A 24,860-nucleotide genomic window follows, 5' to 3' on the forward strand; every position below is an offset into this window, starting at 1 on the left:
CATCATCTGGATGGAAGCATATGTTGCTCTGAAACAAATTTCAAATTTTGATTAATCTGACCACAGAATTCAATTCAACTTTATTTATATAGCGCCAATTCACAACAAAGTCATCTCAAGGCACTTTACAGAATAAAGTAGAGACTATAAAGATGTATAGAGAGAACCCAACAATTCCCCCTTGAGCAAGCCCTAGGCAACAGTGGAGAGGAAAAACTCCCTTTTACGGAAGAAACCTCCAGCAGAACCAGGCTCAGGGTGGGCAGCCATCTGCCTTGACTGGTTGGGGTGAGTGGAAAGTGAAGAGAGAAAAGAAACAGAGCAACAAAAGCAACAACAAAACATCGTGCAGGTTGGTAGGACCAGTAGCTGCACACTGGAAAACACACAGCTTCAAAGCCCGGGGACACCTGCAGAAAGGGACAGAGAGAGGGAGACAGAGAATCTGCCCATCTCTACATATGAGAGGCTATGCCTCTTTGAAATGCTCCTTTTATACCCAGTCATGTTGTTTTTGTTAATAAAATATGTTTTACACATCGTTCCAACTTTTTTTGAATTGGGGTTGTAAATAGCTCATGCTTGCCTTAGAAAGTAGCTCTAGAAAGTATTCACGTCCTCTGAGGTTTTAGTTAATTGCTATTCAACATTTAATTCAACAGTCAATGTAATTTGACAAAATTACAAACAATTGTTTTTCATGTCAAAGTGAAAGTTGTCAGTGTGAGGCCTGGGTTGATTTACAGAAGATAAATCTGGGTCATTACAAAGTCTTGAGTGTGTCATGTTTAACAAAAGACAATTCTGAAGACCTTAGAAGAAGAGTTGTTGATGCTCACCAGACTGGAAAGGGTTACAAAAAAAAAAAATTGGACACGAGTCAATTGTCAGGCAGATCATGCACAAATGGAGTATATTCATCACCACTGTTTCCCTCCCCAGAAGTGATTTACCAACGAAGATCACATCAAGGGCAAAGCATGTCTTGTATTGGTCACAATCAATACCAAGGAAAATGTCTAGGAAACTAAAGGCCTTTTTTTTGCAATATAAATTTTCATCCACCCTACTGAGTCCACACTCAGTAGAACATTGTTGTATATGGTGGAGCTGCAGGTAGAAAGTAACAAGTGCCTGTCTACAATTCCTTCAAATTCCTTCCTTATAAAGCAGGAGGCTATAGGAAAAATGTTCTGTAGAACCTTTTGGCTTAAATAAGGACCAAATCTGCATTCCAGAAAAGGAACCTTATCACAACTATGAAATACAGTGGAAACACTATCATTATTTGGACCTGCATGGCTGCCTTTGGAGCAGGCTGACTTGCCTTTTCTTATTCCACGTTTAATGACAAATGACAAACTTGAATCGTTCTAGATCACAGGTCTGCAGTGCAACTGCATTAATGCAGCATCAAGAATTGACCAGACAATGATAGAGAAACAGGTGAAGGAAAATGTGTTTGAGAAAGACAGACAGAATGTGGCTTAAAAAAAAAACAAAAAAAAACATGTTCTTTGTATGTGTGCTTGAAATAGTAATGACGGACAGAAAGTAAATGTACTGTGTGTGTGTGTGTGTGTGTGTGAGAGAGTGAGCCAGGTACTCACGCATGGTCTACAGGCCAGAAGTTGATCAGAGTGACAGGACTGTAAGACAAAAAAATGTGAGATGATGACATAGGAAGTGAGAAGACACTGCACAGAAGGCATGGTGGGAGCTGTAGTAGGGAAGCAGTGGTTACAGATGTAGGGAGATAGGACCAGGCTAAAGACAATGTGATAAAATAATAAGATAACAAAATCCAAAGTCAAAGATTAACCAAAATATAAAATATGTGTATTCTATGTACTGTAACGGTGGCCCCAACTAAGTGCAACCTTAGTGTCAGTCCCAAGCCTGGATTAAAATGAGAGGGTCGTGGAAGAAAGGGCATCCGGTGTAAAAAAAAGAAAAAAGGAACATGTTTCCCTGTGGCGAACATGTTCTCTTTTTTTTTCTTTCCACTTTCTGTTTTTTCTTTTGTGTTTTTTGAAAAAAAAATGTGTTTTCTAAAACGTGTATGTTTTGTTAAATGTTGTTTTGTTTAGCATCTAGGTGCCACTGTAGCTTCTGTGGTTTTGCTTTCCAGCCTGCTCACTTCCAGCCTGAAAGTGCTAAAACTATTATGGGCCTTTCTATACCCATAGTTTGAGTGCCTCTATTTATAATAATACCTAGTTTCTCTTTCTGTTTGTCCTTGCATGTGTGTGTGTGTGTGTGTGTGTGTGTGTGTGTGCGTGCGCGCGCATGCATGACTCACGTTTCCATGTTGTCTCCCTCCAGGATGGTCTGGACAGGCAAGTAGCCCATACGTGGGTGTTTGGCAAAGTAGCGCTTGGTCCTGAACTTGTTCTTCAGCACCTTGGCAAAGTCCCTGACATCCTCCCCTGATGTAGTCTGGAGAGAGACAGGGCACAAAGGTGGCTTTGTTCACATTATGGGTGTGGGGCACAAACACCTTTTAGAACATGACACTTGTTTACTTCAGGCCATTTCAACTTGAAGTGAATGCCCTCATTGTCAGGTGTGAGTGTGTCATTACAGTTACAAGAAAGAGAAAACAGATTTATGACTCCCAGCCAGGGATTCGGTGCCTTTATTTCAGCCCTGAGACAAGACTAACGATATCATAGGTTAACCATTTCTTGACAAGTAGGAAATTACATTTAGTGTCTCATTTCAAAGGATTTATTCGTTTACAACCTGGGAATTTAAAGTTGCTATAATTATTTGTAATTATAGCAAAACAAGCTGTACACAACACTGAAATTGTTATGGTAGTCAAGTGTTCCTTACCACTTCTCGCAGACACATTATTAATTTTGGAAGGTAATGCCAAATATCTGGTCAATCAGCATGATATTCACTCGCTCTGTTGTTTTGTGTGTGTGTGTGTGTGTCATTTTATGGACCCAAAAATTGTTATGCAATTACAATTTAGTTTATGTTTGTGGGAGAATTGCATCTTAGTTGGTAGGGCTATTCGCTTTCATAGCTCCTGGTCAGACTGCACAGATTTGATAGAACTTGGGACAGAAAGTAATTTGACTTAGAAAAAAATGTATGTCACCCTAGAAAACATGAATATTCATACCGGAGTGCAGTACTCAACCATGGGGTACTGCATTTTGTGTCCCTTGGCAACACGACCAGAGAAGAAGCAGCTTTGGCAAATGTCATAGTTAAAATGTTTCAGACTCCGATATCTGGAAAGAGAAAGAGAAAAGGAGGTTGGTCAAGAAAGGAAAGCTAAAACAGGAGGAGATGGATAAAAGGGAAGTTTTTTAAACAACTGAGTAGAAGACAGGAAGCAAAGAAAAAAATGAAAGAAATGGGAGAATCAATACAAGACAGAAATTTACGGCTATGTTTTCTACAGGGTAGGAGTAGTTAAAATTCTTTCAGCCTAATGCCTAAATGAGAAATTTATTCTCTGGCCCTGGGACACTTCATTAAGATTTATCACTGTTCTTGTCATGGAGAGACCCACCAACAATAGAACCAACACACCTCCTTTTGCAGGTCCCAACCTTTAGTTAAAAAAAAAAAAGCCTCCTGGGATCTAGCGGTATTTTAAGGCTTTGATTTACAAATATGACTGGGTCATGTCATTATAATCATATCATCAATCTTTCATATGTGCAAGTGGGCTTTTTTACTGCCCTGCTACTGCTGCTGGATCAGATTAAGGCCACAAATAGCTTTTTCACAGTAAGAGCTCCACTCTGGTGACAGGGACCAATCTCATTCATCAAATAGGCCAAGTTTATTGGAGTAATAACAGAACAAATGATTTTCACTTCACAATAGGGCTTTAAACAACATCTCTGTTCTCTGATCCTAAACCTCTTTTACTCTTTCTGGGAGGTTTGCTTATACGATTATACGATTCCAATAAACTCCACTCAACGTCATTATAAAATAGTTTTATACATAGAAAGTAAGGAAAAATAAGAACTTTAACTCATACAAATTCTCCTGCTATAAAAAAGTTGAAAAAAGCAACAAATATCAGTCAGTGGTCATATTAAGGGTCCATAAGAAATATAAAATGGAATCAACAAGGTATCATCAGATCAGTGCCAAAGAAACACTAAATATCTAAACTCATACCGCAGTAAGCTGCAAATGAGTTATGGTGCAAACCCCTTGAGGGTCAACAATTTTGCAAGTTCACTTTATGTCGCACATACCTCTTTACTGCTGCCATGAAATAGGTACTAGTTGTTGTGATGTTTAGAGTTCAACTTGTAAACCTTAAAAAAATCTATTTTACTTTCCATGGGCTAGAGCCAACATGTCACTCTATACGTCTGCACATTCACAGGAAATAGAGCAGAAGTACAATAACAATCACTATAATGTCTGTTTAGATGTATGTTGCAAGTCATTATTAGAACAAATTTATTCATATGACAAATTCACAAAGCTTTAAAACAAAACATGTTTTCTCAGTTGTTGGAAAACACACTGTGCCGTATAAAGATGTTTAAAGAGCATACTCTATATGTCTGAAATTAACAATATAGACAGAACAGAAATGTGAAAATGTAGTTTATTTCTGCTGATGTTAGACACTTTGGTTTAGTGCTGCACCACACAAGAGCATAACTGTCATTTTACTTTAATTGGGTCATAATTGAACATGAAATGTATTTGTTTTACTGCTCATTATGTAATAAGATTAATATTATGAAAATATGCCCGAATTCCTTTTCGTTTCTTTTAGATCGTTAGATGTGCTGCTTCAAAGGGGTTGGCTATACCCACCTGAATCCTATGATGGGACACTCCTTACAGATGTTACACTTTGCCTGGTGCTTTGCAGTCTCTGCAGCAGCCACACGGTGCAGGACAGGCAACCACACCATTGACTGGGGCTCCAGACGCATCCAGTCCAGAAACATAGCTGCCTCCAGCTCAGGTTTGTTGTTGGCCTAGGAAAACAACATTACAGCTAAGGACTGGTTAAACTTTAAATAAAAAAGTTTTGGTAAACTTTTCCCACTCAAATAGATATTAATTGGACTAAAAAAGATGCTTCATTTTAGTTATAAGGTGATAAAGACAACCTTGGTGGATATATTAATCCAAAACACTGCAAAATAGGGTCTCTCAGCCTTTTAAGTCATTTTTAGCTAAACAATAATGCTTAGTGAAATCTTAGAATCTTAAAGAAAATATAGTTCTTTAAGGATCAATCTGATCTCACTTTTAGGTTTCAATTGCACGTTGTGACCACCAATTACAGGCCAATAAAAACTCTTCTGAACCTTTTTTTTTATTTGTTAGTTCCATAATCACCTGCGAGTAATGTGGTGTGTAACAAATAATCATAAAACACTAAGTGGTCAGCCGCTGAAGCTTGTAACTCATTCACAGGGCTCATGTCGTGGTGGTCTCCCACAGTAGTCGCACAGTTTTTATGCCAGATGGCTCTTCTGACACAACCATCCCCAATTTTTACCGGGCTTGGACTGGCACTGAACAACTGGGGATGGGAATGGGCTGTTAGGGGTTCTGTAAAGACAAAAATGTAAAGACCTCAGCCAGAGACGCGACATAAAGCCGGGACCCGGGATCGAACCACTGACCTTGTGGTCTGTGGACAACTGCCTTACCAACTGAGCTACAGCTGCTCCCTTTTAAAACTATATGTTTTTATGTAAGAGCCACTAGATGTTAATAAATTTCAAGTTTGTAAAGAACACACTGTGGCGCAGGAATGTAGAGTGGTTGTCCACCAATCTCACAGTTGTTGGTTCAATCCCCGGTTCCTCTGGTCACATGTCGAAGTGTCCTTGAGCAAGACACTGTACCCCAACTTAGTTGCTCCCGGTGAGTGCTGCATAGCAGCTCCCCCATCAGCGTATGAGTGTGTGTGAGTGTGAGTGTGAATGGGTGAATAAGAAGCAGTGTAAAGCGCTGGTATAGGCTAGTCAACAAGTTTGTGCACTTCATTATTTGATAAATTGCTGGTGGTGTTTATATCTGTGGCTGATTTTTCATGTATGGTTAACCAGCAGAGAGAAAGAAGAAACCCGGATGGCAGAATTGGCAGTGGGGAATAAAGGAAGCAGTGGGATTTGATTGGGTTTCATTAAACTGAAATGATTCTTTAAAATATTCTCAGATTGCCCAGTAGCCATTCTCAGGATGGGGACATCTCTATTTCCATTACTTTTTCAACCAACAACAGTGTAAATGTTTAATGACTGAGGTCTTTACATTTTTGTGTTTACAGTTGAGTTACATTAAGAGCAGATAACATTTCACGAGTAATTAACACAGAAAACCCAGTAAATGCAAAGGGTTTCAGTGTCCATAAAATGCCCACATTTCCATTCCAGTTATCACTCTGCTCCTGTTAGAGGTCATTTGTTGGATTTTCTACAGTCTCTCATTCACTTACTTCCCCTGATGCTTAAATTCACACAAACTCTCTATGGTCCTGTTCACAGATGCACTTGTTCTCCCTCTTTTTTATTATTATCCTTGGTTTTATCCATGTTTTGCCCTTTAATTCTGCTTAGGTCCCAGTGACCATCCAGATACTTTCTATAAATAAACCAGATTATGCCTGACATAAACAAATGCTTGGATGCATTGTGTGGCTGTGGGAATAACTGGCCTTCATCTAGAGGGCCTTGGCATCTGACAAAATTTGATAGTCCTGTTACTATTATTTGTGTCTTCTTTCATCAGCTGTCTATAACTCGGTAGAAGGTCAAACCAGAGAGCTAAATACGAATAAACTGTTAAAAGTGTGTGTTTTAAAGTCTGTTACGTACAAACTGGAAGCAGCTGCGGACAGAGGGCTCAATGTTGGAGCCGCCGAAGGAGGCTACCTCACCGAGCTGCCGGGGGATCTGGATGGATTCGTGAAGGAGGAGACCCAGACGTCGCTGGTCACAGAAGCCAGTCGCACTGGCAACTTGTCTGAACAAGACTGGACAGGGACAAGAGGGACAAAACAGTCCAGAAGAGTACGTAATATATCTAATTTGTGACCTAAAGTTGTAGCTGTATTCAGAATTTACTTTCTGTGACTTCAAAGCGTATCAAATAAATAGGGAAATACTATTGTTTTGCAAGTATTTTTGGAAAACTGAATGCCTTACATCTGTATTTATCCTCCAGATGAGCTTTGCAGAGTGAGATAATTCCAGTTTTAAAAGAGAGGGTCCGAATTTTTCCGGTGCGACCACTGCAACCCAACAAAAACACGTATTAGAATATGCGTAATTCTCACTAAAAGAGTGAAGACTGTTATTTGCCTGTACAGTATGCTACATATACCTGTCATAGACGTTGAGCAGCCAGTTGAGGCACATGTCAACACACAGTGGGACATTGACCAGGTGGGAGTGGCTCTGCTCCAGCCGCTGGTATAGGCTAGTCAGACAGGCGACGAGCTGGGAGATTTCTAGCAGCTGCTCATTCTGCTTCAGATTGTGCTGGTCTAAAACCTCGCATACCACTGGCATGCTCAGCAGGTCCACTGCAGACAAAAAGTGAGCAGAGGATGGTTAATTGTTGGAAACACACATTTGAAAAAACTGCGTGTCCTTCTGCAGTGCTCAGACTGTCCTTCAACCAGGCCAAATACTTTATGTTAGCTCCATGTGTCCTTGGGCTCAGTGCTGCTCAAGGTAGTAAGAATGGAACTGTGCTCCAGGGATCAATAGACTATTACAGTATTTATTTTCTTCATTCATTTTCTTTACTTAAGTAAAGAAAACAAGGTGTGTAAACAGCAAAGATCACAAAGACTTCATTCTTTATGCAGCATGTTGTATGTAATATGTGAAGAAACTTTGTTTCACAGAAACCTATGGTCATTAAATGTTGCACGAAGTGGTAGAATCGTGATCATGTGAAAACACATATGTGAGCAATGCCTTTAACTGTGTTAATCTTTTTACAAACAACATATTTAAAGGTAGGAGACAATAAATGTTACTATTTGAACTTTAAAAGTTAGTGTGTAAAGTCCATTTCATGGTAGCTTTTTGCAGAAGATATCAAATGCTGATTAAACATGTATTAACAACATAACAGCCCACTGACATTAGTACATCTTAACAGTTTCTTGCTTCAAATATGGAAGGCCCTGGTATCAAACTATAGGGACTTCAAAAAGGAAGATAACGATTATTACACACTATTATCTAATGTGTTTACACTAAATAAGAAATCATTTACCAAGATTGTCAAATTTACTAAAATTACTAAGAGAAGGAAGAAAGAGGTGGAAAATGAAGCAGATGTAACAAGACTGACAGGGTTAATCACAAAACCTTTTGGTTTGTATTTTAACAACACCTTGATAACACCTGATAACATAAATAGTGCTTTTATGCTATATGGCGGTAAGCAGCTATCAGGATTAAAACATATCACACACATAACAGATCGTGGGCGGCTTACACCCTCTACAAATCCACCAGCGAGAGACGAGAGGGATGAGTAAACACACATATGGAGAAACACAGAGACTGTAAGATCAGAGAGGCAAAAGTGGTAAATGTAGAGAGAAGAAGAGGAGGAGAAAAAGAAGAATACACAGAGGACAAAAAGTCAAGAAGATGATGGAGAAGAAGAATGGCACAACAAATGAGGTGAATTTAAAAAGGAAACATGGAGATGGAAGAAAAGAAAGAACAAAGATTGAGTGTAGGAGGGCTGGAACACAATGAGAGGAGCACTTATGAGAAAGAAGAGTGCTTAGAGTAAGATAAAAAACTCAATGTGACACACATACAGTAGAGGTATATACTGTACATATAGACTATATATAGGTAGTAAATACTTACAGCAGAGAGCCTTCTGCAGGCGTCTGAGCTTCATGGCTGTTCGGTAGGCTGAGAATCGCACATTGTTCAGGTCAGCTAAGGAAAGAAAACAGAAAGCAAGATGAAACTGCTTCAGAGATGAAATAAAAGAACCAAGTTTCTTATGGTTCATGATCACATGCTCACAATGGCTTCATTTCATCTAGCAACTCATTCAGTGTTATAGTGTAATATAAGATGAAACCACATGTATTTTACCCAAAGACTGGTAGAGCTCGGTCATCTTGGGATGGTCCCAGCATGTTGTTTGGGTCTGGTGACTGCAGGTGACAACAAGACATAATAGTCAGGTGGCAAATAAAAAAATAAAAAGACCATATTCAAAAAAGACACCATTGCACAGAAAGCCTAAGGAAAAAGATTATGAAAAATATAGGGAATGCTGAAATGATCGCTAAATGTCTAGCCTTGTTAACAATTAAATAACAGTAATAGCCAATACAAAATCTAGAAAAGGACCTTTTATAATCTTGCCTTTGAATGATTTCTAATAGGAGCTAATTTTTTCAATTAGATGGCCACATGGCATGAGGAAACGGGATAACGAACTGATCAGCATGATTCATTGATTACAGTTTGTAATCACTTGTTTGTAGCCACTTTACATTTTATAGTATGTTCTAGTGACCAGACAAAGATGGTGCAAAGTGATGCAACAGTCTTTGTTGCCCCGAATTCTTTGTCACCTTGGTTTATCTCTGTCCTTAGACCCTCGAATTAGAAGTGAAAATTACAATGGTGTTTTCAGCAAAAAGTTGGGTTACCTAACGTAATCCCTGGATCTTTGATAACAGAGTGAGGTGTTTCAGTATGGAAGCCCCAATAACAGCACATCTTTCAGTGACAGACAGGTCAGTCGAGGTGTGTTTTGGGCTCCGACCTCCTCCTATGATGCACTACAAACACTGCAAATAGAATGAATGAGGAAAGGTCTCCTCATTCATTCTGGGCGGAATTCTTTCCATGCTTATGCAAAAAGTGAAAAATTGGTGAAACACCTCATTCTGTTATCAAAGATCAAGGGATTACGTTACGTAATGTCTTTTTTCATTTGCTCTGTGTTTGATATAGCCCACTACCGTACTGCATAAGATCTCCTGAACCCTGTATGCAGCTGTGCTCGTAGTACCTCGTGAGCAATTGATGGTTCTGCAACATCCAGTCTGTAATAACGCACAAATTTGTGAGGAGTCGCCCAAAACGCTGTTGCACAGAAGTCATGAACTGACATTCCCTTAAACTGAGATGCTGGAAACCATACAGTAGGACACTAAACCAGATGAATGCTTGAGCATCAATCCGCAATGGGACTCTTGTGTACTATAGGGAGAAGAACAGTGGACAGTAAGAGTTTTCTTGCAAGGGAAAGAGATCTACGGACGACTGTCCGAATTAAAATATGCGTCCAAGAGATCGATTGTTACAAACCAATCATTCAGGCAAATAGAGTGACAGAGCACTTTGTGTTTTAACATTCTGAACACGTATTTTCTTAGGTGTTTGTTTAATACACAAAGATCTAGAATGAGGCTTAGAGAAGAGTCGCCTCTCCTTGTAATGAAGAAGTACCAGGAGTAAAACCCTGATTAGCTTCCTCGCTCTAAAGAGTTCAGATCTCCTGTTTGTTTAATAGGGATGTGATTTCATCTTCTAAGACTTGAGCTGAGTCCCCACTTGCTACAGAAAACAATATCCCATTGAATTTCAGGGGTTTCATAGCAAATTGTAGTCTGTAGTCTTGTTGTGGACAACACCCATGGGTGGACCACACATGCGTGACATTGTTCTACTTTCACAGAAAGTGGGCCGTTGTCGCACGTGGATGACGTCACCTCTCTTCGCAGGTTTAAGACAAACTCTCTCTGCTGGGGACAGAGGAGCATGAAGATGTTTTATTTTGTTTTTACACTCTACCCTCAGCTGTGTGCCTGGCTGCAGAAATGCATCTTTTTTTTCTTTTGTCCAACTGAGAACAGTTCAGGGTGCTTGGTAACACATAGCAGAGCTTGGTGACACTGGTTGTGTGTTTTGAAACACTTGGTGACACTATGCTGTCTGTTCCTCCCTAAGCCTGATGAGAGGGAGACTGAAAGAGAACATCTGAAAGATTCTGAAGAACAGAAGCCTCTGAACTCAGAACAAAGGGGTTGAGATACCCCTTTGCCACTTTTCTTCTCTTCAGAGGTGGGATGTAGGTAAGGGTGAGGCTAGGTGGCCCATTTCTGTTTTGCATTACTGCGCTGGGATGGACGGTTTCTAGCTGCTACTGCAGCACATGAGGGTTTGCCCCACTGCTAGTTAGGCTGGGGAGCAGCTGAATGTCTATGTGCCCTGCCAACACTCTGTTTACCTCTGGCTGCAGTGGCTGCAACAGCAAAGCCAGCACTGGGCATCTGTGGGGGCAAAGGGTGGGTTTCCATGGTAAGCAAAGGTCAAACGCTTCACCCTCTTGTTTCTTGAGGGTGCTGGTGGTATCTAAAACACCCTTTGTGTGATCATAAGTGGCATCCATAACCTCTGTCTTCTGCGCATCACCTAAACCTGACATGTTTAGCCAGAGGGCTCTCTCACCAGAGACTGCGAGCCCCATCACTCGACGAGAGCCCTGGACCACCCCCCAGAGGAGCGTAATATGAGGTCATTTACAATGCAGGTCTAATCCCAAAAAGCAGGGTTAGGCGACCCTGAGTTTAGCTGGTGACCCATGTCCTCCAGAATCTCTGCCTGGTATGCAGACAATAGTATAACTAAATTAAGAGAACACATGTACTAGGCTGCATATTTTTACATTCTCTGGAAAATGGAAACAGTGAAGCACGTTAGCCCCTTAGGTAAGGCAATGGCAACTTGGGTTATTCCGAGCCAACAAGGAGTCCAAGGAGTCAGCTTGCCGTAACACATTAGCTAGACTTTTAAGCTAACAGGCTATTCAAGGTAGCCAAGTGATCCGCTCCTTTACGAGTCATCTGTGAACTGTTAAGCAGGTTCACAGCTGGCTAGACCATGCTCAGGAAGCTTATAATAGTGCATGGGAAGAAAAAGAGAATGAGCTGAGGGCCTATTAGCCTTGATAATAGGAGGATGGCAGAGTGCGAAGCACGCCGAGGGGAATCCCATAGTGAAATACCAAGCATATTTGACAAAAGAACCTAAATTAACAATTGTTTTCCTAAATAAAGCTTTGGTAAATATAAAGTCCTTTAGAACTGAAATAAATCACAGTAGCTCCTGTTTTGATCCTTTTCCCCAAAATCTTTTACTATACATTAATCCTGTTGTTTGTGCAATTCTACCCTCCATCTCATAATTTTAGAAAATAACAATCCTCTATAACACAAATCCACAAAGACTCCCATCTTCTCAGCATCACAGTGGCAAAGGAGATAGATGATGGCTGTGTCATTCTGTCCTCACACATTCTTTCCTAGTGAATGCTGCTTGCCACTCAGAGGAGCCCCAGCTCTCACTGTGTGTGTGTATATGTGTGCCTTGCACAAGAAAAAAAAGACACTAATACTAAAGACACTAACAATACAGATGTGTATTGTTTTATGAACCCGAAATCAATCATGATAAATATGGTGTTTAAAGAATTCAAGCTTTTGGCTTGTGTTAAAACTCATATTTATACTGTTTGAGCTCCTGCTGACTTCATCAGAAGTAACAATAGTCAAGGAGTGTGTAAAAAGAATGTTACAGTGAAATAATGACAATTATAACAGTGCAAAAGTCCCTCTAGGCCCACGAGTTTTATATGAATGGCATTTTACCGCGTTGTGTGCGAAAGGTTCCTTTTTTGTGCAAGCTGGAGCTGAATGAATCTACCAATCACAGTGGAGTATATGGGTCCCAGGGGCGGGCATCAGCCCGGGCTTGATGCAAGCAGAGAAACATTGCCCAACTATTGAGGTGCCCGTGTAACATCACCTAACCATCATATAATTACTACATCTTACTGTGTTTAATGAGCATGTTTGACTTCGAGCTGGACAAAGTCAATGTTACTGGTGTTAACGACCAACACGAATGTTCCGTTGACAATGTCACCAAGGGGATTGGACTTGAGATGGGGCCATTCACTCCGCCATCCCGCTTCGGATTCAGGCTGGAGCCTCATCAGGGGCTTACCCGCCTCGGCTATATAGTCAACAGAACATCAGTGTTGCCTAGGACGTAGCGCTGAATCCATGGGGTTGTTATAGAAAATAAAAGCCAGTAAATAACGCCTTCATGGCTGCATCCCATTGTTTTCTATAATAAATAAACAATGTCCCAGCTGATAATGAACAGCCCGGTAGCAGACGCCTTTTTGCGTTAGCTATCCTGATACTTTCTACCATCTACAATTGTTATGATGTTCATATCATCATGACAGACATGACCCCTTCTTTAATGTTCAAGATGCCCCTCCTGTGCTTCAAATGGAGCTCATTGACCTGCAGTGCAGCTCTGACCTCAAAGCCAAGTTCAGGGAGGTGAGTGGCAAAGCAGACAAGCTTGAGCAATTTTTTAGAGAATGGACCACCTGCTCCCGAACTTCCCATAATGTTCAAGCGGATCATGTGCCTCTTTGGGAGCACATATTTATGCGAAAAGTTTTTCTCCAACTTGAACTTCAATAAGTCCAAGAACAGGTCCAGACTTACTGACGATCATCTTCAAGCCATACTGAGGGTGCTGCTTCCTCCCTCAGCTGATTTCTCCCTCAAGCCTAATGTGGCTCAGCTATGTAAGAGGAAGTGCTGCCAGGTCTCTGGCAGCAAGAAGTAGGAAAGAGAAGCCATGTTCAGAAGAGCCATTCATGTTCATCTTCAGAACAACCCATTGAAGTTAAAGAACTGTTAGTAGTGATGTTTGAGAAGATTATATTTTTTTTAACAAAGCTTTTTTTGTGGAATACCTGATGCGGCCCAGCCTCACCCAGACTCTGCCTCCTGCAGCCCCCAGGTAATTTGATTTTGAGGACCCTGCTCTAGATCAACCCCTAGTTAATTATTAAGTGGCACCAGGCACCTTAAATGGAGCTTGTACATCAAGTATGCAAGTAAGTATATCTGGGGCAGCTGGAGAGGGAATCTAAAATTATTTGAAAGCTTTAAAAGGACACAAATACCCAGTGTGAAGACCATAATCCGAAATGGGGGAAACTATGAATACACAAAGACTCATCCAAGAAGTGAAAGATTAAGACAGAGGGCCTAGGAAACAACATAGGATTTTCTACGTAGCTCAAGAGCTACGTAGAAAATCAAAGCAAACAGCAATGGACCTGACAAAGATTTTAGAGGCAACTAAAATAAAAGTCCACATCTCCAATCTTGTTTTGGAACAAGATTATTTTGTTGGATTAAGCAAAATTTGAATTATTTAGTCAAAACTCACACAGATATCTGTCGAGAAAAATAACCAACTATTGTGGAGCCTTGCTAAAGTTTTAGGGGTGTATGTGTGCATTAGGTGCTGGGGTTTTGCATACAATGGAAAGAAGAAATAATGTAATATTATGAGATTTAAAGCAGAACCTCCTACCATCAGTCAAAAAGCTATATATGAAAAGGCATTGAATCAATTAACAAGACAGTGATCGAAAGACTAAGCAAAGTCAACTCAGGAATGGTTAATCTGGTAGATCTGGTGACTCGAAATAATTACGCCATGAAGAAGGTGCCAAGTTATACCTGAGACGATGACTGCTGCTCAGAATGTAACCAAAGACGAGGTTAGAGTTGATTATAACTTATGGGTTAGCACTAATTTACAAAGTCCATACCTTTTTGAGCCCATGCACAAAGTACTTATTTCGACTATTTGAGTTTGCAAAGGACACATATAGTAGGGTCAGAATAAAAAAACAGAAGTTGCAGTCCCATTGTTGTTTCCAGCACATCTTTTGTAAATGTAAAATCTATAGACTTTAGATTTCGATGAGATACAAATACAACAAATAGGTATGAACAGAGTTCAATATTAATTCAATATTAATTGTAGGTTTGTAAAACAGTTTTAATAAGATGGTTACTTGCTAATACTATAGTTAATACCTTAAATATGGTAATATTTGCTGTAGTTGAACAAGACCCTTTCTCAATGTCCTCTGAATGTTTCCTGTTCATTCCCTGCTAATCGTCATGATTTGATCTTATTGCATTGATTGCACTGTATAGAACCCTTCTATCTACTCTTAGTTAAAATGTCATCTAGAAATTATTACATTACTTTTCTCAAGTTGTGGCAAAAACTAATGACGTTACTATAAACCAAAGCACTGATTTTTCTAGTAATTAGCTTCACTTAACTGCTATGGAAAAAAACTATTAACGTAATAGGAAAATGTCGGGAGCTAATTCTGCCTTTTTAATAGCAATGGGTTTTAGCAGAAATGGTCTGAATAAAGAATGACTCTGAAACGGTGTCATACAAATGCAAATGTAAATGGGATCATTATGTGCCAGCTGCCTGTTTACATAAAGCTAATGGAAGCCACGTCTTGTCAGTTAGGAAATATTTTCTTTTGTTCAGAGCATATGAAATATTTTAAAAATCTTTCACATGAGACAGAATAGTGAATCTTAAGAAACATTCTATAGACCTTTCCACTTTGTATGTCAGATGGTAATAAATAGACATTTGGCTCTCTGCAATCCTGGAAATGAGAGTGGATTCATATTTAAGAGCATGTGTCAATCTGTGACTCTTTCGTCATGATGTTAAATTTAGGACCGTTAAATGGCTATTCACTGCCAGTTAGAAAGAATATTAGCGCCATTTTGAAGGTGAAAATGAGATGGGAACTGGAGCTAGAGAAAAGAATTGAGTTCTTCCGCATAAACTAAGATATTCTTAGATCTGCAACAACTAAAACCACACATACACACAAACACTTCCCAATTTCTCCAGTACAAATGTGTGGTCCTGCTTACATACTTACATGGGTATAGTAGGTGTAAAATGAGGGCGGCCACTCAAAACAGTGGGTGTTGTGGTTCATCGGTAAACACTGTTACTCTGTGACACACAAAACAAACTGCTGCACAACGGTTTAACACACAGTGACGTTGAATGTGCCAACCCTGCTTTCTGCTTTTCTGGCCTTAGGCATCAGTGCACAAACGTAACCCTGCCCATCTTGTTGAGAGCACACGTCAAGTTGATCGTTTACAAGTGCACCAGTAGTTAACCGCAGTTTGTGCAAATAAAAATCAATATACTAGATTTTTTTCTGCATTGCACTTGTTTTTCTCTCTCCTGCCTCTCTGACTCTCTCCCACATTTGCACTTCACATAATGAGGAGAGGGGTCCCATGGTAAAGAGCTACTTAAAAATCCTCTCAGCTCAGAGTCTGTACAAACAGTAGGTCAGTCACTCAGCTCATCATTGCAGTGCTTCTCCATGCCACTTGGACAAATGCTTCTGACAACCGCGCAGAATCAAACACAAAGGCAGTGGCTAGACTGAAATGACCAAGACACACTCATTCAAGCCGAAGCCCTAAGATCAGGGCTATGGTGAAGGCTGATCACACATCTCTTCCCTATTGTGAATACACCAATCACCACCCATCAAGTCTATCACTAGATAATTGTTTCTTTTGTCATTAAATTATTTTAGTTCAGATAAAACTGCATTGCCAGCTATTGTTTTGTAGCTATGAAGTTGGCATATTGGGGTCTTTTGCTTTCAGGCATTTAAATTGTACATCCTTCTGCCAAGCCTAGTTTTTAATCTCAGGAGTGTGCATGTAATCGGCCTGTAAGAGAAGTAACATAACTGACTGCATTTACACTTGAGTAATAGGGGTACTCAGAGAAATCAGTTCTCTCTGCTAATTCAGGAACGGTGTTTACATGCACTTAGGAAACCTGGTTACTGTAAATCCATGTATACACTGAGAGGAATGGTAACCTGATATCTCTATTTCCTTGGACTTATTTTGAAAGCCTGGTTCACAGATTTTACATTAGGTTAGGTTACATTGGATTCAACATTATTGTCATTACACAAGGTAACAAAATGCAGTTTAGTATCTAACCTAAAGTGCAATAAGCAGTGCAAAATATACAATGTCAATATATTATGGCCTAATATACATAAGTATGTACTATGGTCATAATATACAGGTGAAAGTACTATGGACAAAATAATATACAGATGGGAGTACTATGGACATGATGTACAGATAAATGTGTGTTATCAGAAGTCTCAGCAGAAGCTATAAACACTCATTAACAAGTCAGTATGTGCAAATTGTACCATTACATTACATTAAGAATAATGCATAACATAATAAAAAGCTAACGATTCAAAGCTAATTTAAAGGTAATTCATGATATTCATGCCTTCCCTGTATCAGACTGTGATACTGCTGGTGAGGATGCTCTCTATACCTCAACAACAGAAGTTCACCAGGATGGCTGAAGACGGGTAGTTCTTCTTCAGATTCCTCAAGAAAAAGAGTCACTGGTGAGCTTTCTTGACCAGGCTGGAGGTGTTGGTGGTCCAGAACATGTCCTCTGAAATGTGCATCCCAAGGAACTTGAAGCTTGTGAAATGTTTAACAGACATCCTGATCTGATGTGGATGGGGTCTTTCATGTCTCCGTTCTCCCTTCTAAAATTCACAATGAGCTCCTTAGTCTCCTTAGTAGCTGTGGCCTGCCCTAACATGCTGAGGTCTGCTGGTCAGAAAGTCCAGTATCCAGTTGCAGGCGGAGGTGTTGAGGTCCAGATCTCCAAATTTTGTGGTCACTTTGGAGGGTATGACTGTGTTGAATCCTGAACTGAATGTTGAGATGAGTTTAAAGGGCTGGAGGTCTGCAGAAGGAGTGGTCTTGGTTGCTGTCTGCTTGTTGTCCCGGGCGAAGAGAGCAAAAAGGTGATTTACCTTGTTAAGAAAGGAGACATCTGTAGCTGTGAGGGTGGAATTGCTGGGCTTGTAGTCGGTTATGGCCTGAATGCACTGCCACATATGCTGGGGTCAGAGTTAGAGAAGTATTCATCTAACTTCAGCTTGTAGTAGTGCTTGGTTCTTTTGATGACCCTCCTCAGGTTTGTTTTAGATGTACTGTAGGCCTGTGCATCACCTGCTCTGAAGGCAGTGTCACAAGCCTTCAGTGGGGGCCACACCTCCTTCATCTATGGCTTCTGATTAGGATACATGGTGGTCTCTGTTGTGACACTGTCAATATGAGAGCCACAGGTAGCCTGGAAGGCAAACATACTCCAGTCTGTGTGTTGAAGTATGGAGTCTGTCCCCGCTGGGGAGACCAGGTTTTCCTAATCCCCTACCCCGATTTCAGAAACCAGCTTTCCCGTTTACATGTGACGTACGAAATTAGCTTTCCGAACTGTAACCTGGTTACTTAAATCCATATAAATGCATTCACAGATCGAAACTGGTGAAGTCATAGTTGATGGTGAAAATGTTTTAATAACAAGGCCTGAACCAGGGAACCTGGGTTGACACTCCTCCCTGCTCATGTGTATTTGTGCCTGGACTCCATTTCTTCCTCTGACCCGGCACTCTGTGAATAAGAGGCCAGCCAGAAGACAATTTCCTTAAAGAGATCAATAAAGTATCACATTACATTTCGCTACTGCACTAACTTTAAAAGTCTAACTCCCTGCACCTATGTCTGCCACCACAGCTGCAGCCTCACAAAGCTATTTGTTTGGTAGAATGCTTTACTCCTTCTTTTTCTTCCAACAAGACTACACCTTTATTTTCCAATATGTCTATCAGAACAACAACTGCAGTCCTCCTACTTCTAACCAGATATCTCACTGGGATTATTAGATACAAAAGCTACAATGACTCTATAAAAAATAATAAAATACAATGTGGCCCCCAAACAAGTCAAAGTATTGATAAGGCATTGTCAACTGTCAAAACACTATTGCACACTAAGCTGTTCCTTTACAGCAGTTAGGAATTTTCTACCTTGCTCGATGATGACCTGATTCAAGGGAGGAACCTACTGAAAAGTTTACCACTGAGTTTATTTATATTAGATAAAAAATAACAAAGCCTAAAATAAAATGAGCAACACCAGTCCAGCTGATATAAGATTACTGAAGTTGAGCCATGCTAGAGGTATGTATAATGGATGTGAATCCATCTTTATCTCTGTTTTGCCTGTAGACCAATTGTTTACATTTAGCTAAATATGCATTAGGAAAAATCCTGGATCTGATCTGATAATTCATCAAAGCCTTTTCCCAACATAGTGTAAAACATCCCTCTGTGGGACATAACTTAAGGCTGAAATTAATTGCAGTCATTCTGATAGACAATACCACAAAAAACAATGGCACACCCACACACGTCAATACACAATGCCACATATTGCAGTTAACAGGCAGCTCAATAGCTTCTTGCAGCAGTGAAAGATGGCGTTTTAAATAATGGAGTCACACTGACACACAAGTGTAACATCTCTCTGCAGTCAATTACGGTTCTTGGATGAATGATTAAAGGTGGTTTATGTGATATGGTGATGTCTTCCTCTGCCTATCACTGAGACTGAGCCCTCACAGAATGTTTCCTGCACACCAGGCGTCTGAATGAGCTCAGACAATGGCCTTCAGGGACGTGATGTGAAGAAGTGAAAAAGTGGGTGAAAAGGCCTATAAGTAATAATCCTCAACTGGGGCATTAAAGGAACCTGTTTGTGAAAGAAAAGATAAAACTGACAAAAATATCACACATTTAAAATATAATTGCAGATCAATTTAAAATATAAAATAGTTATTAGATTTAAGTGCCAAACCTCAGCTTTAAATTGAGTAAGTTCATGACAGTATTGAAATAACTGACAAAGGAAAGGCCCGTTTCCACATTAAATCCCCGGTACGGGGAACGGGGTTTACTGGCACTTAAGAAACATGGTTACGGGAAACCTGCCTATACATGCAGCAGAAAAGTTGCCAGATTTCTCCTCTACACAAAGCTGATCCTAAACAGATTTAAAAATCCACGGGGGAAGGTAACTTACTTAGACTTTTACACTAAATTAAAATGTTGGTAGGACCTTATGCTGCCTTTGTTTTAAAAATGAGGCAGCATTGCCCCCCGACGGGGCGCTGTCACTCCACTGCGACACGAACACACACACTGTCTGGAGCCTTTGGTTACTCAGAGAAAGACGATTAGAAACATGTTTACATGGTAATCTGCGTTCTCCGACAGAAATCTACCTGGGAAAACCAGGTTTCCCTAATCTCCTTCCTGTATTTCAGAAACCAGTTTTCTTGTATGCATGACACTTAGGAAATCAGCTTTCCCGAGAAAGCCGACTATAACCCAGTAACTTAAGTCCATGTAAACACGGTCATTGACAAGATTAAGCAAACTGGCCTACTGATATATCAAAAGTGCAAAGGTTTGGTTGCTTTTTATATGTTCAGTGATAAAAATGTCAGATGTGTAAAATGTTCCAGTAACACAGAATTACATCCCTGGAACAAAATATAGATGAACTAAGTTCCTCCAATGGTTCCTGGTTCCTGGGTTACACTTCCAGGGCTGGAAATAGACCCATACAGTGCTTTTCAGACCTTTTCCTTTTACATATAACAACATTTTAAAAGTAAGCAGACATGTGGGCACTAAACATTTTTAACAGAACTCACATGTTGCTCTTTTGTTGACTGCCATGAAAGTGAAGATCATAATTGAGCTTAAAATAAATCTATTTAAGATGTTAAAGTTGCTTAGGCTTTCATATTGTTTGTCCTTTGTGAAAAACAAACAAGACCACTTGAAAACAGCAAATGAATCGGTAGACCAAGGATGACAATCAGGTGCATGAGTGTAAAATTTGAACAGCAACAAGATTGAGTTGTGAAACAAAGTTCTATGGACTAATGAAACAAAAATCAGCCTACATTTAGCAGACCACAATAAAACAGCTGATGACCCAAACCATAGCTCCACATTTGTCAAACATGATGCTGGTTCACATTTTTGGAATGTTCTGTGTTTTCATATGGTTACATTACCTACCACTACAGATAGATAGTCTGTTGAGCAAAATGACGAAGGGGTTGTGTTATTTTTTTTTCTCAAACATTTTAAATGTGAAAATAGACAATCTCACAAAAAAGCTGTTTTTATTAACCAGTATTTTGGTTGATTTTATCTATGTAGTGACACTTTACCCCCAACCACCATTTCTTTTGCCCAGCTCACAGTGTAAATGTACTACAGCACAATCAACTGTCAAAAATTACAAGCAGTTACTGTATATACACTCACAAAGGAATTTCAAGCTACAGCTAGAAATGTGAGCCAGCCTGGCAGAAGCAGACCTGGTACTGAGAGATAGCAAAACAGAAAAGAAAAAAGGTCACACATGGTTCACATGCCTGGTGGACACACATATTCCAATTGGAATTAAACAGTAGTGGGAGGCATATAGAAAATGGAAATACACAGCCAGAAATGTCAGATGAAAAGAGATTTAGGACATACACAATATAATAGATTATTAGTTTAGTTTTGTACAAGGGATTGATTCAAAGAAAATACTGAACTGAACAGCTATCTTAATAAAATCCAAAAGTTTCAATAAAAATACTTAGAATTCTACAAATTCACTTGATAAGTAGGTGTTAGGGCTAAAACAATAAGTAGATAAACTCCTTATTGGATCAACAGAAGATTAATTTCCCAATTCCAGGTTCTCAGTTTTAAGGATTTGCTGCTTTATCTTAAGTCGTAATAGCTACATTATGGTTGCAAATAATAAATAATCTGCTTATTGCTTTCGTATTCTTCTGCATTTGTAACAATACACAAACATACTTTAATTAATTACTGATTTAAGGCGCCACATGTCGAATGTGCTGTGTGCCCAAACACACCTGGGATGTTGTACAACCAACAGGTACAAACTGGGCTCGTTGATGGCTAAATGCTTAAATGGTCATGGTGCACCCTCCAGCTGTACACATTTTTCGTTCAGTATGCTGTGGATCACTTTTGTACTCTTTTTAACAAACCCTGATGTGGCTGCACTGTACTCATTCAATTCAGTGTCTGGAACCTTTGAGAAGCACAGTGAGACAGTGGAGTGTTCAGTTTTACGTCTATGTCCAGCACTATACAAAAAGTAGGTCTGAACAAATGGTTTCAAATTGATAGTGTAATTTAACAGAATGTGATATTCACACCGTGTTTTAAGATGAGAATCCAAATGTTATTTTTATGTTAGAAAATCTCAATCAATTAGAGAATAGATGAATAAAGTTCAACACACAAACACATTTCTCTTTAGGTCTGCTAGTTGTAATGAAACTGGACTTGGTAAAAAAAAAACAAAAAAACAGGTCATAAACAGTACGGTCAATTTAACTTTTTTAGACTAAAGGATGAGCAGCATGACCAGCTCTTATGCTACCGGGCTAAAATAGCAAGCACACGAGGTAACACAAATCTCTCTCAACATTAAAACAAAATGCACCACAAGGCAGTGCTGATGATTTAATAAATAAAAAGGCTAATGCAACACTCATGTCTAGTTGGTCATGTACGCTGGGTTATGGCAGGTACCAGGAGGTCGATATCACTAAGCATGTGAGAGCATCACTCAATACAAATTTGGACCATTAGTTCATTCTCACTATGTGTATTGTGGGGAACACTGCTGTCGGAGTGAGAGAGGTACTGGTCAGCTAGAACTTAGACGACAAAACAGTTTTTCCAGTCTTTTGTACATCGACTATCCTTGTGTGAGGGTTAAAGGGGGAGTAAGAGAGGGAGAAAGAGAAAAAGAGGGCATTGGCAGGAAATAAAAAAGAATAAAAGCAATTAAAGCATAAGAAATGTACATTTGTCTTGGCAATGCTTTCTGTAGTGTGTGTGAGTGATGCGCCCCGGTGTGTTAGGTACAGTGTTGTGCTTGGCTTCTTCCTAGCGCTGGGTAATTTTCATTTTTATTTTTAAATCAATGTGAAAAATCTAAAAATCTAAATCCCCCCATTACTTTTTTGTAATTGGTGTACAGCTACTGTACTTGACAATGTTCACAATATGTAAAAGGAGAACAGTCTTAATAGTGATGTTCTTCTGTCCACCTATTAACACAAATGTTCAAAATCAGCTCCACTCAAATAATAGTTAACATATATTTTTACCAATTACTGTCCATGCCATAATTAACCTGAGTAAAAGATTTGAACTGGTATTTGTAGTGCAGAATTTTCTTAGGCCAGTACATGCAGTTGCAATACTGAGTTTGTGTACTCAAGTAAAAGTACCACCTCTGTACACACTGTATTACATGCTGCATTTGGGGTGTGTAGCTGGACTGCTCAGGTTGGCCATGCTGACGCTTTTGTCCATGACAATAAGACCACCAGCTTAAATGTTAAAGATGATAAGTGTATAACCTAATATTTTACTAATATTAGTAGATCTCCTACATCTTGGCTCCAGTTGCTGAACATTTTAAAAACATGCCAGAGACAAATTACTATTAACTGCAGAATATTTCTATATGCCATCAAAATCAATGTCTTGAGGGCATTCGTTTTCTCTTGATTTCATCAACCAGATGCAGAATCGTTTTAGCTCTAAACCTATTTGGGGATTAGACTGTGGAACACCCATATAAGCTACTAACTGAATCACTTCAGGCTTCAGGAAATTGGGAGATCATTTTTCACAAATTTTATAGACTAAAAATAAATGTGCAGATGCATGGCTAATGGAAATAATCACTAGTTACAACTGTATGTCATGTTTTGCAGCAAAATAGTCAAAACCACAAGCACTGATTCAGCTGCACGAAATGAAGGCGTGAGTGAAGTGAAAATGATGGCTGTGTCAAGAGTCATTTCTATATATCACCTACATACACAATAATGGTAGACCTCATACGGCAGTGGCTCAACTTAAAAAATAAAAAAGAAAGATGCCTGAATCCAAATGGAACAAATTCTCTCCTCACACATTTTATTTTGTGACCTTTGGCAAATGTTTTTGTTTTCACAGCCTCTGCTCACAGTAATAATCAATGTGAAATTGCATGAGAGAAAAGAGGGAAAATCTTGCTTGATGCCTTAGACTTCAGGAGGTTGGGACGACAAGCGATTGTACTTGATTATGGACAGTGGGAACAACTGTTACCTCTTCAAACAGCTCATTGGCTATTGCATTAACCCTTATAAAGCAATGAAACCTATTATCATCTTCTCCACTATAATCATAATGTTTGTGATTGCACAGTATCTACCCAGTATGACTGAACACTAAACACAGAGAAGATAAAAAGTAACTGTTTTTATCATTAAAAAGGAATTTGAATTTTTTTTATATTAATTGGTATTATCTAGTCTTACTAAGAGTAAGAGTAAATGTGAATAATTATTACAGAGCTGCTTTTATAGATTTACATTTTTCAGACATTGATGGTAAGTCAGGCTTTTTTGCAAAAGTGACTGAAAGAAAAAAAGCAGCTCATTCTGGGGTTTGAGCTGCAGGATTTAAGTTATTTATCCCTTGTGCACTACGGGAGATTGGTATTTAGAATCATCTAAAACCATCGGACAGCTGGGGGTCAAAATGTCTTTCTTGTGAATGGCCATTTGAAGCAATTTTAACCAAGCAAACGCATCCACATTTTTGCCTGATTCAGTGACTACATCAACTTTGTACAGATTATTTAATTCCAAGGTCGTGTTGCTGCAATAATCTAGCCTGTTGTATTTATTATTTATTATGGCTAAATCAAACATTATAACTGATCAGGGAAGGCCTGCCTTTTGTCCATCAGTGCCTCTCAATGCAAAAATTCAGCCGCCAAAAGACACTGAAATTGAGCTTGTGGTTGACAATCATCTCCACCAGATAGAAAAACTGAACACACACAAGCCAAAACAGTCATGCCTGAGCATGTCAGCACCACCATCCAGCAAATGGAGCTTTTTTATCCATCAGCTGCACACATACATACACACACCTGC

General features: G+C 39.5%; 1 protein-coding gene across 27 annotated transcripts in view; it reads right to left on the minus strand.

Moving 5' to 3' along the window:
* dmd (dystrophin) overlaps positions 1 to 24,860 on the minus strand; it is a 330,473-nt gene that overhangs the window by 20,144 nt on the left and 285,469 nt on the right. For 24 of the 27 annotated variants that reach the window (XR_010912201.1, XM_067493119.1, XM_067493113.1 and 21 more), the window contains 9 exons: positions 9,096 to 9,157; positions 8,859 to 8,933; positions 7,342 to 7,543; positions 7,164 to 7,249; positions 6,834 to 6,991; positions 4,813 to 4,979; positions 3,137 to 3,248; positions 2,303 to 2,439; positions 1,611 to 1,649 (listed from right to left, as the gene is read on the minus strand). Coding sequence is in view for 24 of the 27 variants with exons in the window: in XM_067493119.1 (XP_067349220.1) it covers positions 1,611 to 1,649; positions 2,303 to 2,439; positions 3,137 to 3,248; positions 4,813 to 4,979; positions 6,834 to 6,991; positions 7,164 to 7,249; positions 7,342 to 7,543; positions 8,859 to 8,933; positions 9,096 to 9,157 (1,038 nt within the window). In the remaining 3 variants the exon portion in view is untranslated. Of the gene's footprint in view, positions 1 to 812; positions 844 to 1,610; positions 1,650 to 2,302; positions 2,440 to 3,136; positions 3,249 to 4,812; positions 4,980 to 6,833; positions 6,992 to 7,163; positions 7,250 to 7,341; positions 7,544 to 8,858; positions 8,934 to 9,095; positions 9,158 to 24,860 lie in introns of all 27 variants that reach the window. The other 3 variants (XR_010912203.1, XR_010912202.1, XM_067493124.1) reach the window with 1 other exon arrangement.

This window comes from Channa argus, chromosome 23 (assembly GCF_033026475.1).
Source record: "Channa argus isolate prfri chromosome 23, Channa argus male v1.0, whole genome shotgun sequence".
In the NCBI taxonomy this organism is placed as follows: domain Eukaryota; kingdom Metazoa; phylum Chordata; class Actinopteri; order Anabantiformes; family Channidae; genus Channa; species Channa argus.